This window comes from Neolamprologus multifasciatus, chromosome 15 (genome assembly GCF_963576455.1).
Source record: "Neolamprologus multifasciatus chromosome 15, fNeoMul1.2, whole genome shotgun sequence".
NCBI lineage: Eukaryota > Metazoa > Chordata > Actinopteri > Cichliformes > Cichlidae > Neolamprologus > Neolamprologus multifasciatus.
The window spans coordinates 14,057,821-14,079,136 of NC_140453.1; the positions used below are offsets into that span (position 1 = coordinate 14,057,821).

Genomic DNA, 21,316 nt, shown 5'->3' on the forward strand with positions numbered 1-21,316 from the left:
TATGGTGTCTAAGATTTTCAATTTGTAAGTTGGGTCATAACTGTAATATAGATGCAGGCCTCAAGTTCTAAACTGTTCTGGTCGACATCTTTAACTGGCTATAACGAGGCCTCAAATGTAAACATCAGTTTAATTAAAATAATGCCACTTGAATTTGCATAATGCACTTGTCTGAACACTGGGTTCAGACAACAGGGCATTGACATGTGAAGTAAACTGCATGGTGTAGAGTCATGGGCTGAGCTTCACATGAAGCATTAGGCTTAAATTACTTGTACAACATTGCTAAAACTTTCAAAGGGGCGTACTGACTGTTTATAAATGCAATACTCTGTGGCTGGGGCTCAATTCACAACCCAGTGTGGCTGAGTTGTCTTTGTAGCTGACATCTTGCTGTTTGCCAAGGCTCGTAAATGCTGAGTGATTCTTAGTGACTGTGAAAATGGTACTGACTGTGGTTAATGCAGAACTAAGTATTAAAATTAAATGTCTATTCTGGTTTATACATGTAACTTTACAAACAATTCGTGCTACTATGGCAAATTGCAGAACTTCTGTAGTTGAGCAAGTTTATCTAACAGACTACTCACAGAGTTGCTTCTCCTCATAATCATATTTTAGTGACAATGAATTTGTGCACCTTCATAGCTTAATTTGTCTGTGTAAACTTCTATACTTTAAACTAATCACCTGTAAATTATTATGGCAAATTAGCTACAGTTTTGTGGTTCAATATTTTTTCTAGTCTGTTTAATCCTATAGTTTAAGTGGCTTGGAGGGGTAAAAAAAAAAAAAAAAAGAAATCTTTAATCATTACCAATAATCATCCCACAGATCTAATATTATCTACAGCTACTTAGTTCCATTGATGTTAAGTTAGACTCTTTTTCTCCAATCGATCTTTCTGAGTTAACTTCAATAATTACTTCCTCCAAACCATCAACGTGTCTTTTAGACCCCATTCCTACAAAACTGCTCAAAGAAGTCCTGCCATTGATTAATTCTTCGATCTTATATATGATCAACCTATCTCTAATAATCAGCTATGTACCACAGGCCTTCAAGGTGGCTGCAGTTAAACCTTTACTCAAAAAGCCATCTCTAGACCCAGCAGTCTTAGCTAATTATAGGCCAATCTCCAACCTTCCTTTCATATCAAAAATCCTTGAAAGAGTAGTTGTCAAACAGCTAACAGATCATCTGCAGAGGAATGGTTTATTTGAAGAGTTTCAGTCAGGTTTCAGAGTTCATCACAGCACAGAAACAGCTTTATTGAAGGTTACAAATGATCTTCTTATGGCCTCTGACAGTGGACTCATCTCTGTGCTTGTCCTTCTTGACCTTAGTGCAGCATTCGATACTGTTGACCATAATATTCTATTAGAGCGATTAGAACATGCTGTAGGTATTACAGGTATTGCACTGCAGTGGTTTGTATCATATCTATCTAATAGACTCCAATTTGTACATGTACCTCACACACTGAGGTTAATTATGGAGTTCCACAGGTTTCGGTGCTAGGACCAATTCTGTTTACATTATACATGCTTCCCCTAGGCAGCATCATTAGAAGACATAGCATACATTTTCACTGCTATGCAGATGACACCCAGCTCTATCTGTCCATGAAGCCAGATAACACACACCAATTAGTTAAACTGCAGGAATGTCTTAAAGACATAAAGACTTGGATGGCCACTAACTTTCTGCTTCTTAACTCAGATAAAACTGAGGTCATTGTACTCGGCGCTGAAAAGCTTAGAAATATGGTATCTAACCAGATTCTTACTCTGGATGGCATTACCTTGGCCTCCAGTAACACTGTGAGGAACCTTGGAGTCATTTTTGACCAGGATATGTCCTTCAACGCACATATTAAACAAATATGTAAGACTGCGTTCTTCCATTTGCGCAACATCTCTAAAATTAGAAATATCCTGTCTCAGAGTGATGCTGAAAAACTAGTTCATGCATTTATTACTTCCAGGCTAGACTACTGCAATTCATTATTATCAGGATGCCCAAAAAACTCACTGAAAAGCCTTCAGTTAATCCAAAATGCTGCAGCAAGAGTACTGACAGGGACTAGAAAGAGAGAGCATATTTCTCCTGTTTTGGCTTCCCTTCATTGGCTTCCTGTTAAATCCAGAATTGAATTCAAAATCCTGCTCCTCACATACAAGGTCTTAAATAATCAGGCCCCATCTTATCTTAATGACCTTGTAGTACCATATCACCCTATTAGAGCACTTCGCTCTCGCTCTGCAGGCCTACTTGTTGTTCCTAGAGTATTTAAAAGTAGAATGGGAGGGAGAGCCTTCAGTTTTCAGGCCCCTCTTCTGTGGAACCAGCTTCCAGTTTGGATTCAGGAGACAGACACTTTTAAGATTAGGCTTAAAACCTTCCTTTTTGCTAAAGCATATAGTTAGGGCTGGACCAGGTGACCCTGAATCCTCCCTTAGTTATGCTGCAATAGATGTAGGCTGCCGGGGGATTCCCATGATGCATTGAGTTTTTCCTTTCCAGTCACCTTTCTCACTCACTATGTATTAACAGACCTCTCTGTATTGAATCGTATCTGTTATTAATCTCTGTCTCTCTTCCACAGCATGTCTTTATCCTGTCTTCCTTCTCTCACCCCAACCGGTCGCAGCAGATGGCCGCCCCTCCCTGAGCCTGGTTCTTCTGGAGGTTTCTTCCTGTTAAAAGGGAGTTTTTCCTTCCCACTGTCGCCAAAGTGCTTGCTCATAGGGGGTCATATGATTGTTGGGCTTTTCTCTGTATCTATGAAGCGCCTTGAGGTGACATTTGTTGTGATTTGGCGCTATATAAATAAAATTGAATTGAATTGAATTGAATTTAATCACAGATCTTAGTGAAATAAAATTGCTCTTGATATTCCCTAATTTGAGAATCAACTCTTCAAGGGTTAAAATTGCACCACAAATCAAACTGGTTTCATTTTTATAATCCAGTTTTCACAAAAGGCAGCTTATGGTTGCCAAAGATCAGATTGTCCTAGCCCTTTAATTTATGTAGTCTTGTATAGATGCACCATAAAATCACACCCTCACCCATAAACTTCCAATTGAAATGTCAGTGTATAGAGCACAACTCAAAATGCATGTGGAATAAGGACAATCACTGGCTACAGGGAAAGCCATAAATCACTTTGACAAAACTTTCATGGACAAACTAAAATACTTTGCTTGCTCTGACTGCCAGAAAGTGGAGTCAGCATCCATCTTGTGCTTCCAGGGAAGAAGGAGACGACACATTTACAGCAACACCGGCTCAGACTCCCAGATGGAGATAATAAATGAGTGCTGAAGGAAAGCATCTTCTTTAACCTCTCACTAAGGCAGGCAGCCGTTCTCACCTGGCTCAAGTCCGCCACGATTGTCCCAATTCCCAAGAAAATGGCAGTCAGCTGGATAAATACTAATAACCCAGTCTGCCCATCATCGCCAAGTGTTTTCCATACTCCTTCAAACCCACATCAAGGTTGCCATTTCTACTGCATCAGACTAACAGTTATAACACCCCTCCATACATCTCTTACACACCTGGATCAACTAGAAAGCATATGTAATGCTGTGATTTATGTTATGATGTTACAGTAGCTCTACATTCCCTAAGAAACAGACCCCCAAATGTCAGACCTCAACATGGTGTCTAACCAGATATTTTCTCTGGATGACATTACCGTGGCCTCTAGTAACACTGAGGAATCTTTTGGCCAGATATGTCCTTCAACATGCATATCAAACAAATATGTAGGACTGCTTTCTTGCATTTGTGCAATATCTCTAAAATTAGAAACATCCTGTCTTAGAGTGATTCTGAAGACCTAGTTCATGCATTTGTTACTTCTAGGCGGGACTACTGTAATTGATATTCTAAGGCTAAAAACAAACAGAAAAGCCTTTGGTTGATTCCAAATGCTTCTGTGAGAGCATATTTCTCTCATATTAGCTCTTATTCATTGATCCTTCAGCTTTCCAGCTTTTCTCTTCTGTGGAATGCTCTCTCTACTTTTAAGATTGGGTTTAAAACTTTCTTTTAAAGCATATAGTTAGGATGGGTTCAGGTGACCCCGAATCCTCCATTAGTTACACTGCTAATGACCTGGGTTTCTGGGGGCATCCCATGATGCTCTGAGTATTTGTTCTTCGCTCTGTGTGTTTATACGACACTTTGCATTTAATCTTTAGTTATTAATCTCTGGCCCTCTTCCACAGTGCGTCTTTCATCCCCCCAGTAACGACAGATAGCTGCCACTCCCCTAAGGCTGGTTCTGCCAGGGGTTTCTTCCAGTTAAAAGGGAGTTTTTCCTTCTCAGTGTCACCAAAGTGCTGGCTCATTGGGGATTGTTTGACTGTTGGGGTTTTCTCTGTATTGTTGTAGGTCTTTACCTTACAATATACAACACCTTAAGGCCACTGTTGTGATTTGGCACTGTATCAACAACACTGAATCAACTCCAATCCTTCTGTTGTTCCACCATTGAGAGCCTCCTGCTAGCACAAGATCAGAAAGATGTGCAGAAGATGGCAAAAGTGGCCTCATTGGAACTACACTACTATGGAAAGACACACTGGTTGACTGCTCAAGAAAGCAGAGTACTCCATTTAGTACATTTGATTTAATTAGCTTAGTCCTTAACCCAAAGAGGTACATTGAATTATGACTTTTCACATAATTTGATAGGTGAGGCAACATAACTGACTACATACTCAGAATTAGTTGGAAAACTCAAATTTCCACATGTAGCAAATCAGAGGAAAGGACAATAAAGGTGAATTAAAAAAAAAAACCAAACATTTTTATTGTATCAACTCATAATTACTGGTCCAAATGTCACAAAGGATTTTGAACTTTGTTCCTCTGAGATATGTCTTTTACCTGTGGAGAGAAGAGAATGAGGAAAGTTAACAGTAACCAATTTCAACAGGCTGAAAAGAAAATTAGTCTGAGACAGAAGTACTATGGCACACCATGTTCTCTTCTTTTTCTGGGTCAAACCCTTGAAACAAAGTTTTCCATTATAAAGGACCTCATACCTTTTCTGTACTCTGGGTCTGAACATTGCCCATTACAAATACCACCTAATGGAGTTCTGGAATCACAGATCACAACGTCACAGTGGATAAAGACCTAGAAGATGCAAGGGTTTTTATGAGTACTGATTTACATGTGCAGTTTTCTGAACCATGGATTTTTTTTAATTTTTTTTAAACAGGCCGAGTTACCTGAGGACTTAGATCCTCTTCATTTTCACTAAAGGCAAACATCTGGACCTCAAAGCGCTTAAAGTGAGAGGGATACTGAACCCTAGCATCAGTCCACACTGGATGGAAGACCACATGGTGTGGGTCTGTGTGTGGACAGCTGGACAATTTCAAAGATACGTTAAAAGAAATTAAATTTTGTCCCCCTACCCCATCCTTGCATCAGTATGAAGGAAGAGCTTATGCTAATACGTTAACACCAGCTTGGGCGTTACCCGTTTATGATCAGATCCCATCTGGGTTGGGACATCTTGTCCTCATCCAAAGTTGCCCAGCAGTTCTCCAACTCCAGTGATACTTGAGGATTTGTTGCACTCATGAGCTCCACCTCAAAATACAGCGGCTGCTGGAGATATTTCATGATGGCAGAGTCCTCGAGTCTGTAAAACTCTCTGAAGGAGTTGTCTAAGTGCAGAGCGACAGCATGGAATGACAGGAGGCTTTGAACAATATAATCAGCTCATGACATTGAGGTTTTCCCTCTCACAAGTGACATTTGCCTTCCCACAAATGCTGCATATACACCAGCCAATTATGGCCATGCACGGACCTACTTACTTGGGAGCTGCCAGCTCCCAGAACAAATTCCTGATTTGCTTCTTGCATAAAGCTCAATAACCAAATTTTCTGAGATGTTAGAATAAAAACTCAGATTTAGTGAAGGCTTAGCTACTTTAATGAGAGCTGCGCCTAGGGATGAAATTCAAAGTAGAATGACAAAAACGATACATTTAATACCAACTCCTTACACCCAATAAACAAGGCATTTTAGATTATAGGAGCTCCTGGAGTAAAAACCGTTGGAAGCTGATGGTCAACATTAAGCAGGAAAAATTAGCCACATGCTGATGACAGCAACCTTTAAAGTCTGAACCATCTAGTTGCCAGAATTTTTGATTAAATGTTTTCAAAAACTATTAGATCTTCTAGAGATAAAGCAGGTTTAGTTAGTAAAGGTAGTTAAAGATTAATGTAAAATTGCTTAATGATTTGAGGATGATTTCCAGTTTAAGGGAGTTTTGGGGAGAAGAATCTTAAATCTCTCCACAGTGCTGGAGTTGTATTTGTGTTGTGGAAAAAAATGAAATGATGCCAACTTCTTACCCAAAGAAAGTCTCATTGCCACTTGCAGCTGGCCTTTTGCATTTTCAGCATATGGTTCACTCCTGCGAGGTCTGGTGTGGAAGGACACAGCGTGGGTTGTGTTGAGGTCATAGTAACATGAAACCTTTAGCCTAGAAGACAAGCCATGAGATTTGAATGCAGTCAGAGGTGCAAAGACCAGAGAGAAAATTCCTACAGACATTCATCTTTGTCTCAGTATCAAAGATTGAATAAGGGATAACGCAAAGCTGAAAGAGTCCATTTAGTCCAGAGATTCAAGTTACTTTTAAAAACTTTAGTCTCCTAATAAAGACACTCACGCAAATTCTGCTTCCTCGGAGTCTGATGTACTTTTTGTTTCAAAGTCATGTGGCACAGAGATGTCATTTTCGTAAAGCATCGCATTGGGCAAAAACTAAGGGAACAAAGTTAAAGACAGTCAGATCAGCCTCAGCATTAGTCATCAAGTTGTGCAGTGACAATACCTTTCTGGTAGTTCCACAGGAGTTAGCAGTGAAGACAAAGTAAGCGTAGCGGTCATCACTGTAGACTGGACCGCAGGTGGGGTCGAGCAGCGTGAGCTCACTGGGGTTCAGGCTGGGAACAGACTCCAGTTTCACAGCCAGAGTGGTTATGGTACCATTAGGGAAACACTCTGAAAAGAACAGTTTAAACACTAGACTCGAACTCGCCAAGGAAAAGTTATTTAAACAACAAGAAACCCAAACCAACCAGTGAGCGGTGAGAAGAAATTGCAAGCCATCGAGAAGTCACTGATGGGCACGTTAGATTCTGGAGCCTTCAGGATCACGTCAATTCTGGTCCTAATGGAAGTTGGTGTAATAGCCTGAAACATTGTTCAAGTTAGAGCAAGCAGGACGTTAAACAGAAGATTCTCATCTACAGCAAAGCACAAAATACCTCAAACTCAACATCAGGGGCTGCAAACGGCACAACAAGATTGAAGTGAGTTGCGTTCTCCATGTAGCCATACTGCTGAGCCAAACCTGGTGTCAGCAGTCGCTTTCCCACCATGGTCTGAAAGTTGAAGTGTGAGGTTCCATGTTTCACAAGGACATAAAAGTTCTGGTAATCACAGCTTCCAGAGACCGAAGGAGGAACTGCAGAGATTAAAAATGCATCAAGAACCCTGGCCTGCAGCTGGTGCAAGGTCATGACAAAAATTTTAGGCTTGTGTTTACATTTGTATATAAAACATCCATACAGACCCCTGTCTTCCAGTGTGGCTTCCAGGTAAGCCGTGTGAGAAAATGGAGCAAACTCATTCAGCACCAGCAAACCAAAGGTCAGGTGAAGAGAGTAGACTATAAATCCCATTCCCCTCTGTAGGGAAATGGAAAGATTAGCAGTTAAATTAAATATGCATTAATATTCTGCCCTCAAGCTGAAATTAAATCTTACCGATTGTAGCACAGCAGGGTCTGTGAAGGGCACTTCAAGTGTAAAGACTTTCAAGCTGCTGTTAGGGGACAATTGCTCTCTGATGTTAAAGCCTCTGGCACGGCACTGTGCTATAGTCAAAACCTCAGAGGGGAAGGTGATGTTCATCAGCGCCACGTCAGGAGCAAAATGCCCAAGCACCAGTTTAAACACTTGCTGCTTTGGAACAGTCTCTGTAGGGACGAGAGAAGAGGAATTCAGAGAGCTTTCACTTTACACAAATAATCATAATATATGATAAGTGGGATGGTGAGACTCGCCGTCAAAAACTTGAAGATTCAGTGACAACAAAGGCGTCGTGATGGGAAACAAGACTTTGTATCTTGTGTCTTCTCCATCTTCAGTCCAGAACAACTCCAGCATGGGTTCGATTGTGTAGGAGAGGAGATACCGATTTCCCTGGATATGGCTCTGTTTATCATTTTAAAACCAAGAATTTGTCATTATGACTACTCCTAATGGAACATATCTAAAAGCAGAACAAAAGTTGTAATAATTCTTTATAAGATTCCTGCTTTAATGCTTGTAGAGCAACTCTTTTGGAGGCTCCGCTTTGGAAATGGGCCCTCATTTCACAGTGAAATGTGGCTTTTACTACTTTGCCATCTTAAAAGGCCAAGGAAGCCATTTATCAGTATATACTTGATACAAATCTTGATTTCTTATAAAAACAACTGCCTTTCACCTTAAAGTATCCACCGTCAGCCCCAACAGGAATCTGAACAATGATGTACGAGTCGTCGGCAGACAGCTTGGCCGGCATCTGAGTAGGATCAAGCCTCTGACCGTTGATTCCTAAGTACACCTCCAAGAGCTGAACCCGCCCAGAGGACATTAAGGGGTCAATGCGTTGGGGCAGGCGCCAAGTGATCATGGTGGGTGTGAAGGAAACACTATGACCTGCACATAAGGCACAATCAGAGGCCAAAACAGACACTTTACTATAGAGGATTTAGAGGCTACAAGGTCTGCTGACAGACAACTTTGTTAACAGCTTAGCATTTCTAAACCACACATTGCGGGTTTAACTGCTAAAGCCTTCAGGTTTTAAACACTAGATGACACGAGTTCCCTGCAACTTTCACATGGTTAGAGTTTAATTACCATCCAGCACTGGACAAGCAGCTACAGCATCAACTCGAGCAGTCAGCCACTGCTTCTCAAAGATAGTCGAGGTTTTGAAGACCTTCATGGGCACCCCTGCTACCTGCAGGGTGAGATAACCATTTAATACATTGATGATAAAGCATGTGTGCAAAAGAGCAGTTTGTTAGCACGTGGAAATGCAGGCTAATGGGCCATATGTACTTTATCTTGTCAAATCGCTGTGAGACCGTAACAAGTTTAAAAAGGTAGTCTGATCATATGATTTAATCTAAATCCAATTGGTTACTGACTGCAAGTGTGAGCCATCTAATGGGCTGCAACTACTTTAACCAGAGGCTGTCTGTAAACAAGATGCCAGGTCATGTCAGGCATGTATGAAAAGCATGCGATCTGCAGTTTACTCACAGTCTGGGTGTACGTTGCCAGTGCAGACTTTGAACTCCGGAGAATCACCCTGGTGGGAGTGTTTCCTACCCCGTACCCCCTTTGGTGGGCCTCAGTCGCCTTCATGATCCTCTCCTCAGGTGTGAAGAACACAACTGTTGTGATTATGTATCCTGCGTCTATGGGGCGTTTCTGTAAGGCAAACACCAAAGCGTGACTTTACATGCAGAGATGGTTTCTGAGAATAGACGAGAGGCCAAATGAGCTCCTCTAACCTCTGCGGCTCGTCGAGTATAAGCAAACTCTGGACTGCCCTGTTGCTCGGAATATGCAGGAAGGCCGTAATCATCTGCAGCTGCCCTCTTCACAGACACCTAGAAACGAGACCCTTCGAGTCAATGATAAGCCATCTCTCACCTCTCCAGGAACTGTTTTAGCCTTGATGCTCTTATGGGCTATAGCGCCACTATCATATAGATGGGAATATGACCAGAGAAGGTTTTGCTGCAGTCACTTGCCTCCATATAGTTGTGGTCACAGATGATTTCCCTGAAGGCCCAGGGAGTGTAGCGACAGGTTTTAACCACCTGGTACACCTCGTCTTCAAACAACTGGTTTCCATGCAGTCGAAGATGCAAAGCAGTGGTGAATTCTTTATCATCCTACCCCAAAAAAAAAAAAAAAAAAAAAAAAGAGTTAACACAAGCATAGGACACACATTGGGTGCTTTGAAAAAAGAAAAAGAACACAACAACAACCTCTAATAATTCTGTCTTTATCTTTGTTACATTACCACATTGTGAACAAAACAGTTTTGAAGAGAGGCATAAATCAAGGCGTTTCCCAGCAGATCAATCTTCACACTGATGCCACACTGCGAGGCTAAACTTGGCGTAAGAGGAATTGCAGTGTTATCTGAGATGATAAGGAACACAAAAAAAAAAAAAGTGAGAAAAATTAAGCTTTAAGAGGCAAGAAGCCAAAGAGAAATAATTTTCAGCTTACTCATGACGGCAGTAATTTTCATAAGATTTCCTCCAAGTGGACCAACATCCACACGCATCACATTCCCCAGACACTGAGCGGTGATATCTGGAAATAAACATTTATGCGAGTAAGTAAGCAGTAGTTTGATTAAGTGACATTTTTAGGAAAAACTATAAAAAAAATAAATAAAACTTACTTAAAGGGGGCCTCTTTTGAGCCTCTGTGTTCATAACAACTATCAAAAGAATGAACCACCTGAAAAACAACTTAATCAGTTAAAGACAAAAATCTGAAAGTTTAACTGAAAAGGTTCTTAGAAAAATAAAGCTACAAACCCCAATCCTAATGAGTGACCCATGGCACAAGAGGTGGGGAAGCGGTAATTTTAGCGTCTCTGTTTTTGACGTTTTTAAAGAAGTTTGTAGGGGACCTAAAGGTTCCTCTTTGGGTAAGATGAGGGAGGTTGCAGCCACACACAGGTGGATCTCGTTGGAGCCTGATGAGGTTGATTGGGTGGAAGTGAGTTTTACCTGAGCTGCAAAAATGCTGACGGCACTTGTACTGGAATTAAATTCAAATATGCTTGTCCAACCAAATGAACTGTTGTAAAGTAAATAATTAATAAAATGAAGCATGTGTGTTTGTTTTGTTTTATTATATACTGAGAATTCATCCAAACTCTGGACAGCATTTAAAAATTAAAAGTTATAGTACAAAACCAAAGCAGAAATTAATTTAAAAAAGGCAGCAGTGTTTTGTAATAACTGCTGGTTTTACGTTCTTCAGTTGAGGGAGCAAGTCTATGTGAATAAAGTAAAATAAAAATGAAGGTGTGAGATTTTTCATACAATCTTCCAATAACCCACCTAAGTTGAAATGAGTGGTGTAAATTCAAAAATGTCACAAATTCACAGTAAAACCAATTAGAAAAAGTCAAAATGAAGTTGGGGTCTTGAGAGGTGCCACTGGGGTCAGAAGATATCAATAGAATAACTATCAACAACCCTTGTGTAGCCCTGAAGATTTGTACACACATTTATTCAGAAAGGACATAGATATTAAAATGGCAAATTGAGTTTTTAAGTCCTAAAGAGCAGGAAGCACTCAGGAAATCCCCTGTGCTTTTAGGAAGTGAAGACAGATTTTATGGAGGGTCAAAACTGCTAAAAATCAAAAATTAAAACAAACAAAGATACTTCAGACAAATTATCATCAAATACACCATAAAATATTATTATAGTTAATTTAGAAAGCATGAAGTAATTTCATATTTCTGTATTATTTAGGTTTTCATCAATCCCCCTATTTATTGTTTAGTTCATTTTATTTTATTATTTATTTTTCCTCCACTAAAACATTATTAATTAAACTTTTAAAAAAAATACAATATACTTTAAGTAAATACTTATACAATCCAGCAATAAAAGCAAACAAAATAAATTATATCAGTTTTTTTTAAATGCCTGCATTAATTTATTTTAATATTTTTTTTATAGCATATACATTTATTTTTGTCAAATTTTTTGTGCTTCTTAACCTTGGCCGTTTTGGTCTTCCGTATCGCACACAGAAGTTGTGGGAGATGCTGAGGTTTCTTTCTTTGAGGGGATAAAAACACGGAGTTTGGTAAGTTATAAAACCTGATTTATAAACGTTGAACAGCACCTGTTTGATGAGTAGCGTTTTAGAGTCTGGTTTGGCAGTTCGCCTCCCGGCAGCGCTTTCTCAAAGTGGATTAAAATGTCATTTATTAGTTACTTCGCTCTCTGCAGCCAGTGCGCTGTCTCCGCGCAGGTTCAACTGCAGCTGTTTCAACTGCAGCTGTTTCACTCAAATACAGAACAAGAGAGGTTTGTAAGGGACATTGAGCACATCTGAAGTGACATTTAAAGAGGGAGTAAGTGATAGCCCAGGACAGAAACATAATCATTTTGGAGGCTCTTTTAAAATAAAGCGACTAGGTTACATACGTTATAAATTTCTCAAGAGGTGTTCCCAGTCTCTCGCTGCCCTCTCCTCTCCTCCCTTGCCCCTCCCTGTTCCCTAGAAAAGGGAACAAACTGCCTCCGCGCTTCTGTCCCGCCTCCAGCTCTTCTTGTCCCGTCCGGGGAGCTGCGGCGCCTCACTCCCTCCGCTGACCTGCTCTGTGCGGCATTTCAGGAGAAGATGAAAAGCAAAACGACAGGATAAAAGTTCTTTTTCATGGAAAGAAACGCTCCAAATACAGGTATGTTTTTCAACCTTTGCATCAAGACCCTATAATTGACAGACTTATCAGGTCCTTATTAACCAATTAAAAAAAAACAAAAAACTTTAATTTGAAAAACTCAGCTTCACTTAAACCAGCTTAGTGTCTAGAATTCAACTGTTTAAAAATATCTACACAAAAATGTAGACGAGGGCTGGAAATCAGTTTGTAAAATGATATTTTTCTAGTGGTAATCCTGTACATGTGACAGCACCTCATGCCTCTCTGCTCACTCAGTATAAGCCATTTCCTGTGTGTGTGGTATTGATCCCCCTCCCTCCTTCCGAAGACTAATGTATTCTACAAACAGTGCAGTCAAATGTGTCTTGATAGAAACCATCCATTTAAACGTTACGGTTACTCTTCACTGGGAAATCCTTGTGGACATTTTAGTTGTTATAAAAAAAAGACACAAAAAGTCTGCTAGAATGAACTGACTTCACTGTGAATGTGTTTTCAGGATCATGGGGTATGGGCAAATCCTCCACCGGCGAGGGGATGAGGAGGACCAGGTCCACCTCAATGTGGGAGGGGTACGGCATGAACTGGATCCTGATATGGTGCTCCGCTTTCCTCACACGCGTTTGGCTCGTCTGCTGTGCTGCCAGAGCGAGACGGCAATCCTGGAGCTGTGTGACGACTACAGCCCGGCTGAGAAGGAGTACTACTTTGACAGGAATCCTCGGGTTTTCCTCTGCGTGCTTAACTTTTACCACACGGGACAAATCCACATGATGGAAGAGTTGTGCGTTTTTTCTTTCTGCCAAGAGATTGAGTACTGGGGTATCAAGGAGCTCCACCTCAGCCCCTGCTGCAGCAACTGGTACCACGAGAGGAAGGAGTACATTGAGGACAGAGACTGGGACGTCAGGAGCGAAGACCAGCAGGAGCCGAGTTTCGACTCCTCGTTTGAGGAGCTCTCTGCTCTCGATAAAGACCTCGCCAAGTTTAAAGGTGCCTGGTGTGCAGAAATTCGCAGCTACGTGTGGCTCAGACTGGAGGATCCGGGTCACTCGAGAGCCTCGAAGATCATTGCTGTGGCTTCCCTCAGTGTGGTGTTGACCTCCATCGTTGCCATGTGTGTTCACAGCATGCCAGAGTTTCAGCGTGTGGATGATAGTGACAGGCCCATCGAGGACCCCGTGCTCACTAGACTGGAGGCGGTTTGCATCGTCTGCTTCTCCGCAGAGTTCATAATCAGGTTAATTGTCGCGCCCTCCCGACGGAAGTTTCTCGGAAACCCCTTGAACATAATCGACGCCGCTTCGATTTTGCCATTTTATGCCACCTTAGCTCTGGAGACCGCCGACGAGGATAGCGCAGAGGAGAACGAGGACCTAGAAAACGTGGGGAAAGTGGTGCAGGTTCTGCGCCTCATGCGGGTTCTCAGAATCCTCAAGCTGGCTCGCCACTCCATCGGACTGCGAGCGCTGGGGGCCACCGTCCGCCACAGCTACCAGGAGGTGGGCTTGCTCCTTCTCTTCCTCTCGGTGGGAATCTCCATCTTTTCTGCTCTCATCTACTTCGCGGAGAAGGAAGAGGACACCGATTTGGGGACAATACCTTCAGGTTGGTGGTGGGCCACAATCACCATGACCACAGTCGGCTACGGGGACACCTGCCCCGTGACGGTGGCGGGGAAGATTGTGGCCACCGTGTGTATCATCTGTGGCCTGCTAGTGGTGGCTCTTCCCATCACCATCATCTTTAACAAGTTTTCAAAGTACTATCAAAGAAACAAAGCCATGGAGGGACAGTGCATCACCAAGCCCGAAAGACAAGATCCAGAACTCCCTCATTACAACATCAGAGAACTGTTAACGGGAAGCGTGTACCCCTTTATAGGAAGCATCGCCTTTAGGAACAGTGGGAGCAGCGGAGGGGACGATACGGACGCCTCTAGTCTCCAGGACATCGAGGTGTACGATAATGATGCTTGTGAAAATGGAGCAGCCAAATGAGATTTCTGCCATTTCACCGAGCATCACTCCCTTTATGACTGCGAGTCAGTCTCTGCCTCTCGGGGCAGAGTGCTCCATCACTGACCCTGCCTTCCTGCACTGTCTTCCCCCTGCAATTTGACAGAGAAATATTGTGGCCATGAAGTTTTTTCCCTCCTCTATCTCTCTCTCTTTCTCTCTCTCTCCCGCTCTCTGTCTACAGGGGGAATAGCTGTGGCTGAAATATACAGCGTCGCTAAAACCGGGAAATCTAAAGGGAATTATCTGAACCTTGCTCAGAGGTTTGAAAGCCCATTTTCTGCTTGAGAAAACTGCAATGATGCATGTAGGAGGCCATAATGTTAATGTTTTTCAAAGTAATGTCCTTTATTGATTTCCTGCTTGCTGAAAAGTTCAGACAGAGAGTTTGCCAAATGCAAAAGTCTAGGATGACAACAGCACAGTTTGATGTTTAAAAATGGCGTTATAGATCTCAACGTTGGCTGCATGACCAAAAATAAGTGCATTTTGAAAGAGAGTAATAAAAATAGTAGAATTAGGCACAAAAATTGATGAAGAGAGGTGTCACATTCCTCTCAGAGCACCGTGGAAGTCGCTGATGTGCCGGGTTTTTATTTCGCTTTTGTTCATTTTGGACAGTTCTAGCATCTCGGGGAAAGGAGAACTCATGTGGACATGAAATAAAACTCACAAGACAGGTGCTGCTCATTTGTGCCCGTTCAGATAAGCTTAAGATTCAAGCGTTTGTATTTATTTCTTCTCGCGAGTTTAAACTCACATCAGGTAATCAATGTGCCGAATGTACTTTTTGAGGAGTGCAACACTTTGAAAATGCAAAGAAACCTTCTTTTTTGTGGTATTCTTCAGCCTTATCTCTCCCTGAATGTATTGATGTCCTGTCCCCTGTTATAATTTCTGCTTGGATGGACGCTGCCCTACCAAACTTTTCTCTGCAGGCGTCTAAAGGTGCTCATGCAGCTGACCGGAAACAATTCAAACATGAATTTGATGGCGGTTGAGGAAAAAACATTTAAAAGCACCTTAAAAGGCTGCACGAGAAGCCGGTTTCTGTTCAAACACACAGACTAACTGAGGCTTAACCTGAACAGATAAACGGCATTACCGTCTGATTATTCCTTAGAAGTAACAAATGAGTTTCGATCACTTGGTTTCGTGTATCAGGTGTGCTCAGTAACCAGATTAGCATATTGCTTATTCCACACTTTGGGTTTATTGCCTTTGTCAGTTGCATTTTATTGTAATGACAGAACTGGCGCAGACACCTACTGATTATCAATAAATTTACATGCACAAGTGAAGAGCACAGTTGATGGCATACAGTACGTGACGGTGATTTTGCAGGCATGCATGCAGTGTGCATCTTTCCAGAGGCACGACTGTCCGTATTTGTCAGGATATCTTTCTAAAAAACAAACAAAAAAATAAAACATGTGAGGAGTCACCACATGAATAAAGGGAAATATTGGACGATTTCTGCTCTCCATTCAATTCTTGTTTGAACTGCTCGCACCTCATGCCCTTCACTGAGAGGTCACAGTTAGACATCATTCACGTTGAGGCCCCGAAGCATCCGCTGCAACAAAATGAAAGGAAGTAACGATCTCATACATTTGAGGCACTGTTAGAATAATGGTTACAATAAAATGGTAGTGCTGCTTTTCTGAAATGTAGATTGCTGTGAATATTGCGCAGTGATAATAATAATAAGGCACAACACCTCTCAACAGAGTAAAATACTAAAGTCGAGGTTCCGTTATTCGGCCACGATACCATTTTTTATGACTTCTTGATGCAGATAAAAATGAACATCAAAAGAACACTAAAATTTTTTGTAAAAAAGACTTTTTATACAACTGAAAAACCTGTACACACTCATACATGTCTTTACACTTAGTCGGTGAGGACAATATTTAATTGAAAACCAAATCTGTAATCTTTATTCAATGTGAACATTTATTTCTCTGTATGTGTTAAGAAATCTGCCCCAGGACATTCAGCTGACAATGCAACACAGTTGGCAACAGATAACTGCACAGATATCTGTTCCTCACCAGTACTCACAGCCCTGTGGCTTCTTGTGCTTTGGTTTTGAAGAGGAAAGTGGATTTCAATATCTTGTATAGGCTTCCTATATAGCCCATTTACCATAGCAGGTGGTGTCTCTCATCTATTTATTCTTATTGTAGCTGTTAGATTTAAGTTTGCACTGTAGCATGACAACAGTTGCACCTAGGTTCAAATGTTTAGTTGATGTTGCTCTTACGTTGCACATATTCCTGCAAGCATTTCCATTTCCAGTCCTCAAATAATTCAAATATTACAGTTTTTTATTTTAGTGTAAATACCCAGATGCCAGAAAGTTTCACAAGAAAGAACCAGCTGCCAGAAGCCAAACAGTTTATTATTCGGCACCTGTCTCATAACTGTTTGCAGATGCTTCCATTTTTTTTATGTAGACCTTTATACTTCTGTATTACTATTTGGACTTCTTCCCTCAAAGGTCAACACAGTAAAGATGAACAGTTATAGAGACAGAGTGCAGTGGAGTCATGGCTTCTACTGGAGGAGAAAATTGCATGTGCTGGTAAAAATGATGGATACCTCAAAACTTCTGTGTGGTGAGATCAAGTAAAAACAGTGAAAAGAACATGGAATTAATTGTTTATAAGCTGTTGAACAGAAAAAGGAAGCCTTTCATGAGGTGACATCGGGTGATTTTCAGGTGGGATTCAGAGGGATTCTGATCTACTGGATTGCTACTGATTGTGTAGCAGAAAGCATTTTATCCTCAATAAGCCAAAAATGAAGATTTGTTAAAAGTGCCTTAGTTAACTACAGTAGTAATAATAGGTTTCATATATATAGTTGGATGTCAGCTAACTATATATGAAGGGTGAAAACAGACTGGCAGCAATGTGGTGATGAGAAATTTCAATGAAATTCAGCAACTTATAGCAATAACAGACAAAACAACTGACCGACAGACTTAGTATAAGGTGGATATATCAGCCATCAGTTAGTGCAGACCTGTCATGAAGCCCTGACCTGAGTGCTTTTGGTGTTTTGAAACCAAAGGATGGATTCATGAGTGCCAACCCTGGCTATTCCTCCTTTCTGACTCGTCATGATATACAAAATGAACATCATGCTTTATTCAGTATGACCTGAAGGTAGCGACTGAGCCTGTAAAGTTACTGATATCACAGAGCAAGAGAGCTGCAGACGTCTATACAAGTGGAAGTCTTTCTGCAATCAGAGCAGTCGAACTCTTCTGGCCATTGTTAGGTGGTTGCTCAGCAACGTGATGATAATACGTAGGGATGCAATGATACCAATTTTTTCAAACCGATACGATACCGATACTTGGATCTGAGTACTTGCTATACAGAGCGATACAGAGTACAAAAACCGATACTTCTACCACACACACACACACACACACACACAAATACAATGAATTGGAAGACAGGTTTTATTTTATTCTCTGCCGATAAAAAATAAAATCTTAATAAAAATGACCACAAAAAAATTTCAAGTGAAAAATAAGCACTTCTGTTAAATTATTGCAGAGTCTCCACATGTCCCCCTAGTGGCCAATTTAAAAAAAAACTACAACAGAAATGACATGCCACCCTCTGATTAATGAAATAAGTTAGTATCGGTTCATGGTATCGGTTAACTTTTACGAGTATGAGTACACACACATTTTACAGTATCGGCCCCAATACCCGATACCAGTATTGGTATCGGTGCATCCCTAATAATACGTCATGCATATTTCAAATTTTGTGGATATAAATTAGATGTTAGTGTTGTGACTATAGTACATGCTTAGAACCTACAAATGGGTCATTTTAGCCTGTTGGTTGGTGGTCGTTTATGCTGCCTATCCTGTGAGGTGAGCTGGTGAAGCTACTACCACTGGGAGCAAGGAGAACCATTGACTGACATATGATGGCGTGCTGAACATTAGAGTTGAATTTGATGTTCATTAGTGGCTATATGATATATGATGATAAGCACTTTGCTTTATAAATGGACAGAGCTATAGGCTGACAAAGCAAAACATATTTTTTAGCCTGTTAAAAGGTTTGTTTGGGTTTTTTTTTTTTTGTTAGAATATGAGCCCTCGTTTCTGAAACTTGCAGCTCTCACTCTGTTTTGTTAGTTAATCTTCGGCTGTGATTCGATCCCTGGCTGCTCTAGTCTTTGTGCCAAAGTATTCTTGGGCAAAATACTGAACCCAGTGCATTCATTACATTGAGTGAATGCGTGTGAATGTTAGATAGAAAGCACTTAGGCATAGGGGGAAAGTGCTTGTATGAATATGTGTGTGTAAGTGGGTGAATAAGACATGTTGCATAGAGTCCTTTAAGTGATCAAGCAGGGTACAAAAAAAAACTACAAAAGAAGCAGTCCATTTACCATTTACAAGAACAATCTATGGTGATCTGTTATTCTCATGGAATCAAATAAATCAATACAACTTTATTTTGGTATTTAAATATGCCTACAGCCCATTTATTTTAAACCGCCTTGGCAGGTTTTTTTTTATAACTGGCACTGCATCCAGTCATTAAGTAAACCTTGAATAGATGTAACTGTGTTACTTTCACTCCAGCAGAACTCTCTAACAGGTACTAAAATTCTCCACTGCATGCAAAAATGCATTTACTACAGGAACATGTCATTTTGCAGGACAGGGTGACGTTGGCCGGGGTGTTGCTGGTGTAAATAATAAATGCACTTACCTGTTAAGGTCACATCGAATGTGTCAGCAGAAATGTCACAGTGAGTTTCAGGGAGTTCCAGACTTCCCCGTTAGGCTTTTCTTTTTTTAATTTTAAAAGAAACAACCACCTTCATTACATTAAGGCTGAAGTGAAACTGCTTACTACAATACTTCTGTTGGGCCAAATAAAACCTTAATCCGAGTTGATGTAGAGTATTAGCGTACTGGGATAAAAGGTGTCACTGGACAATTGAACTCCTGTCAGAAACACTGTGACTACTTTCATGAGCTGAAAAATAAAAGCAAATCAATAAAATGTATTTAAGGAGCTTTCCCCCCTCCTCTGGATTTATGGCCATAATCGCCAGTCAGCACTTTGATCTTAATTTGAAGTGAGTTGTTTGTGCGCAGTAGAGACAGTGATGTCTTTCAGCTGGCAGTGCTGTCAGGAGGGGATACTTCAGCAGCGTCTGGTGGACATTAATGTTAAACAAAAGTCACCGAAAAGAATGATGGAGGGGGGAAAGAAGCATTGCAGGCTTTCACGCTTATCCATCTGTGTGGCTTCAGTGTGTTTTGATATTTCAAAGAGAAAAACAGAAATCTACACTTGAAATATCTGACATTTGTTTTCAGGTATGAGTTTAAATCTGTATATTTAAAAACCCTCTGGGTCTATAACAGCATCTGTCAGTGAACCTCTCACATGAGGAAAAGGTCATTGCATGCAGTGATGAATGTGCAAGAGGCAAAGGGGACTTTTTATGTGGTGTGAAATTCTGCTGAGGCATGCTGCACCAGCCCACCATGCATTAAGGTTAGCCTAGTATAGAAGTGTTATAATATATATAACAGTGTTATAATATAAATAACAGTGAGTTAAGACTTAATGAAAGATGGTCGACGTGCATGTGGGCTCCAAATTAAAAGAAAGTCCAGATTTTTAGAGCCTAACATGTTCACAGATGATGTCCTTAAAAAATTAAGTACATCTTGTAATTCAGTAGTTCATAGAACCACCTTTAACAGGAATAACTTGAAGTAATCATTTTCTGTATGATAATAACAAAACATGAGCTGCTTATTTGGCTGATATAAGTCCCAAAATACAAATACAAAACACAGCCAAAGAGACCCCCGAAATACAGAGTAACAAAATCCAGTGGCTCGTGAAACACACGAGGAAACAGTACAATGCAATAAAGAAAACAAATAAAAACTGAAGTTTTAAATACACATAGAAACACAGAGGGCAATCAGAGAGGAGTAGAAACCTAGATAACAGAAAACAGCTAAAACTAATCAAAAACAGTGAGCTAGGGGAAGTAAAACTACATGACACAGTGACTGTCAAAATAAAACGGGAAGAGACGAATACTTAAAATTTTGTGGAAGACACTGGGACGACTATTAAAGTACAAGCGATCAAAAATATAAACAATACCAAACACTAACGGAAACCAGGTATAAAAAAAAAACATAGTAATAGGTGCCAGCTGAACTACCTCCAAATCAACACTAATAAAACCAAGGAGCTGGTGGTAGACTTCCACAGGCACAAACATCCTACACTGCAACCACTGAACATCCAAGGTATGGACACTGATGCTGTGGACAGCTACAGATACCTTGGTGTTCATCTGAACAACAAACTGGACTGGACTCATAATTCAGACGCCCTCTACAGGAAAGGTCAGAGCAGACTATACCTGCTGCGGAGACTCAGGTCTTTTGGAGTGAAGGGCCCACTCCTGAAGACCTTCTGTGACTCTGTGGTGGCCTCAGCCATCTTTTATGGTGTGGTCTGCTGGTAAGAGACAGAACAGGCTGATCCACAGGGCCAGCTCTGTTCTAGGATGCCCTCTGGACCCAGTGGAGGTGGTGAGTGACAGGAGAATGGTGGCTAAGCTGTCATCCCTGTTGGACAACATCTCCCACCCCATGCAGGAGACTCTGACAGCACTGAGCAGCTCCTTCAGTAGCAGGCTGCAGCACCCACGGTGTGGGACGGAGAGATTTC

General features: G+C 41.1%; 2 protein-coding genes across 2 annotated transcripts; one reads left to right on the forward strand and one right to left on the reverse strand.

Annotated features, from left to right (window-relative positions):
• Positions 1-4,468: 4,468 nt before the first annotated feature.
• LOC146501769 (uncharacterized) lies at positions 4,469-10,805 on the reverse strand. Its single transcript, XM_085133851.1, has 21 exons — positions 10,670-10,805; positions 10,531-10,589; positions 10,353-10,439; positions 10,141-10,262; positions 9,866-10,009; positions 9,623-9,721; positions 9,369-9,539; positions 8,961-9,063; positions 8,542-8,756; positions 8,117-8,267; positions 7,818-8,029; positions 7,625-7,739; positions 7,317-7,516; positions 7,128-7,242; positions 6,881-7,050; positions 6,716-6,810; positions 6,396-6,526; positions 5,507-5,696; positions 5,253-5,391; positions 5,064-5,157; positions 4,469-4,905 (listed from the first exon to the last, which is right to left on the reverse strand). The coding sequence occupies exons 1-21, from the start codon at positions 10,690-10,692 to the stop codon at positions 4,835-4,837; spliced, it is 2,706 nt and encodes a 901-aa protein (XP_084989977.1). The 5' UTR covers positions 10,693-10,805; the 3' UTR covers positions 4,469-4,834.
• Positions 10,806-10,899: 94 nt separating this feature from the next.
• On the forward strand, positions 10,900-20,113 carry kcns3b (potassium voltage-gated channel, delayed-rectifier, subfamily S, member 3b). Its single transcript, XM_085133855.1, has 3 exons — positions 10,900-11,782; positions 11,831-12,561; positions 13,043-20,113. Exon 3 carries the CDS (start codon positions 13,047-13,049, stop codon positions 14,541-14,543), a length of 1,497 nt encoding a protein of 498 aa, XP_084989981.1. The 5' UTR covers positions 10,900-11,782; positions 11,831-12,561; positions 13,043-13,046; the 3' UTR covers positions 14,544-20,113.
• The last annotated feature ends 1,203 nt before the right edge of the window (positions 20,114-21,316 follow it).

Excerpts from the sequence above, each read along its gene's own strand:
- kcns3b (XM_085133855.1), top strand. The coding sequence starts at position 13,047 with ATGGGGTATGGGCAAATCCTCCACCGGCGAGGGGATGAGGAGGACCAG.
- LOC146501769 (XM_085133851.1), bottom strand. The coding sequence starts at position 10,692 with ATGGGTCACTCATTAGGATTGGG. Across the intron at positions 10,263-10,352 it reads GAAAATTACTGCCGTCATGA|ATAACACTGCAATTCCTCTT; the intron begins GTAAGCTGAAAA and ends TTATCATCTCAG. Across the intron at positions 5,158-5,252 it reads AAGAGGATCTAAGTCCTCAG|GTCTTTATCCACTGTGACGT; the intron begins GTAACTCGGCCT and ends TGCATCTTCTAG.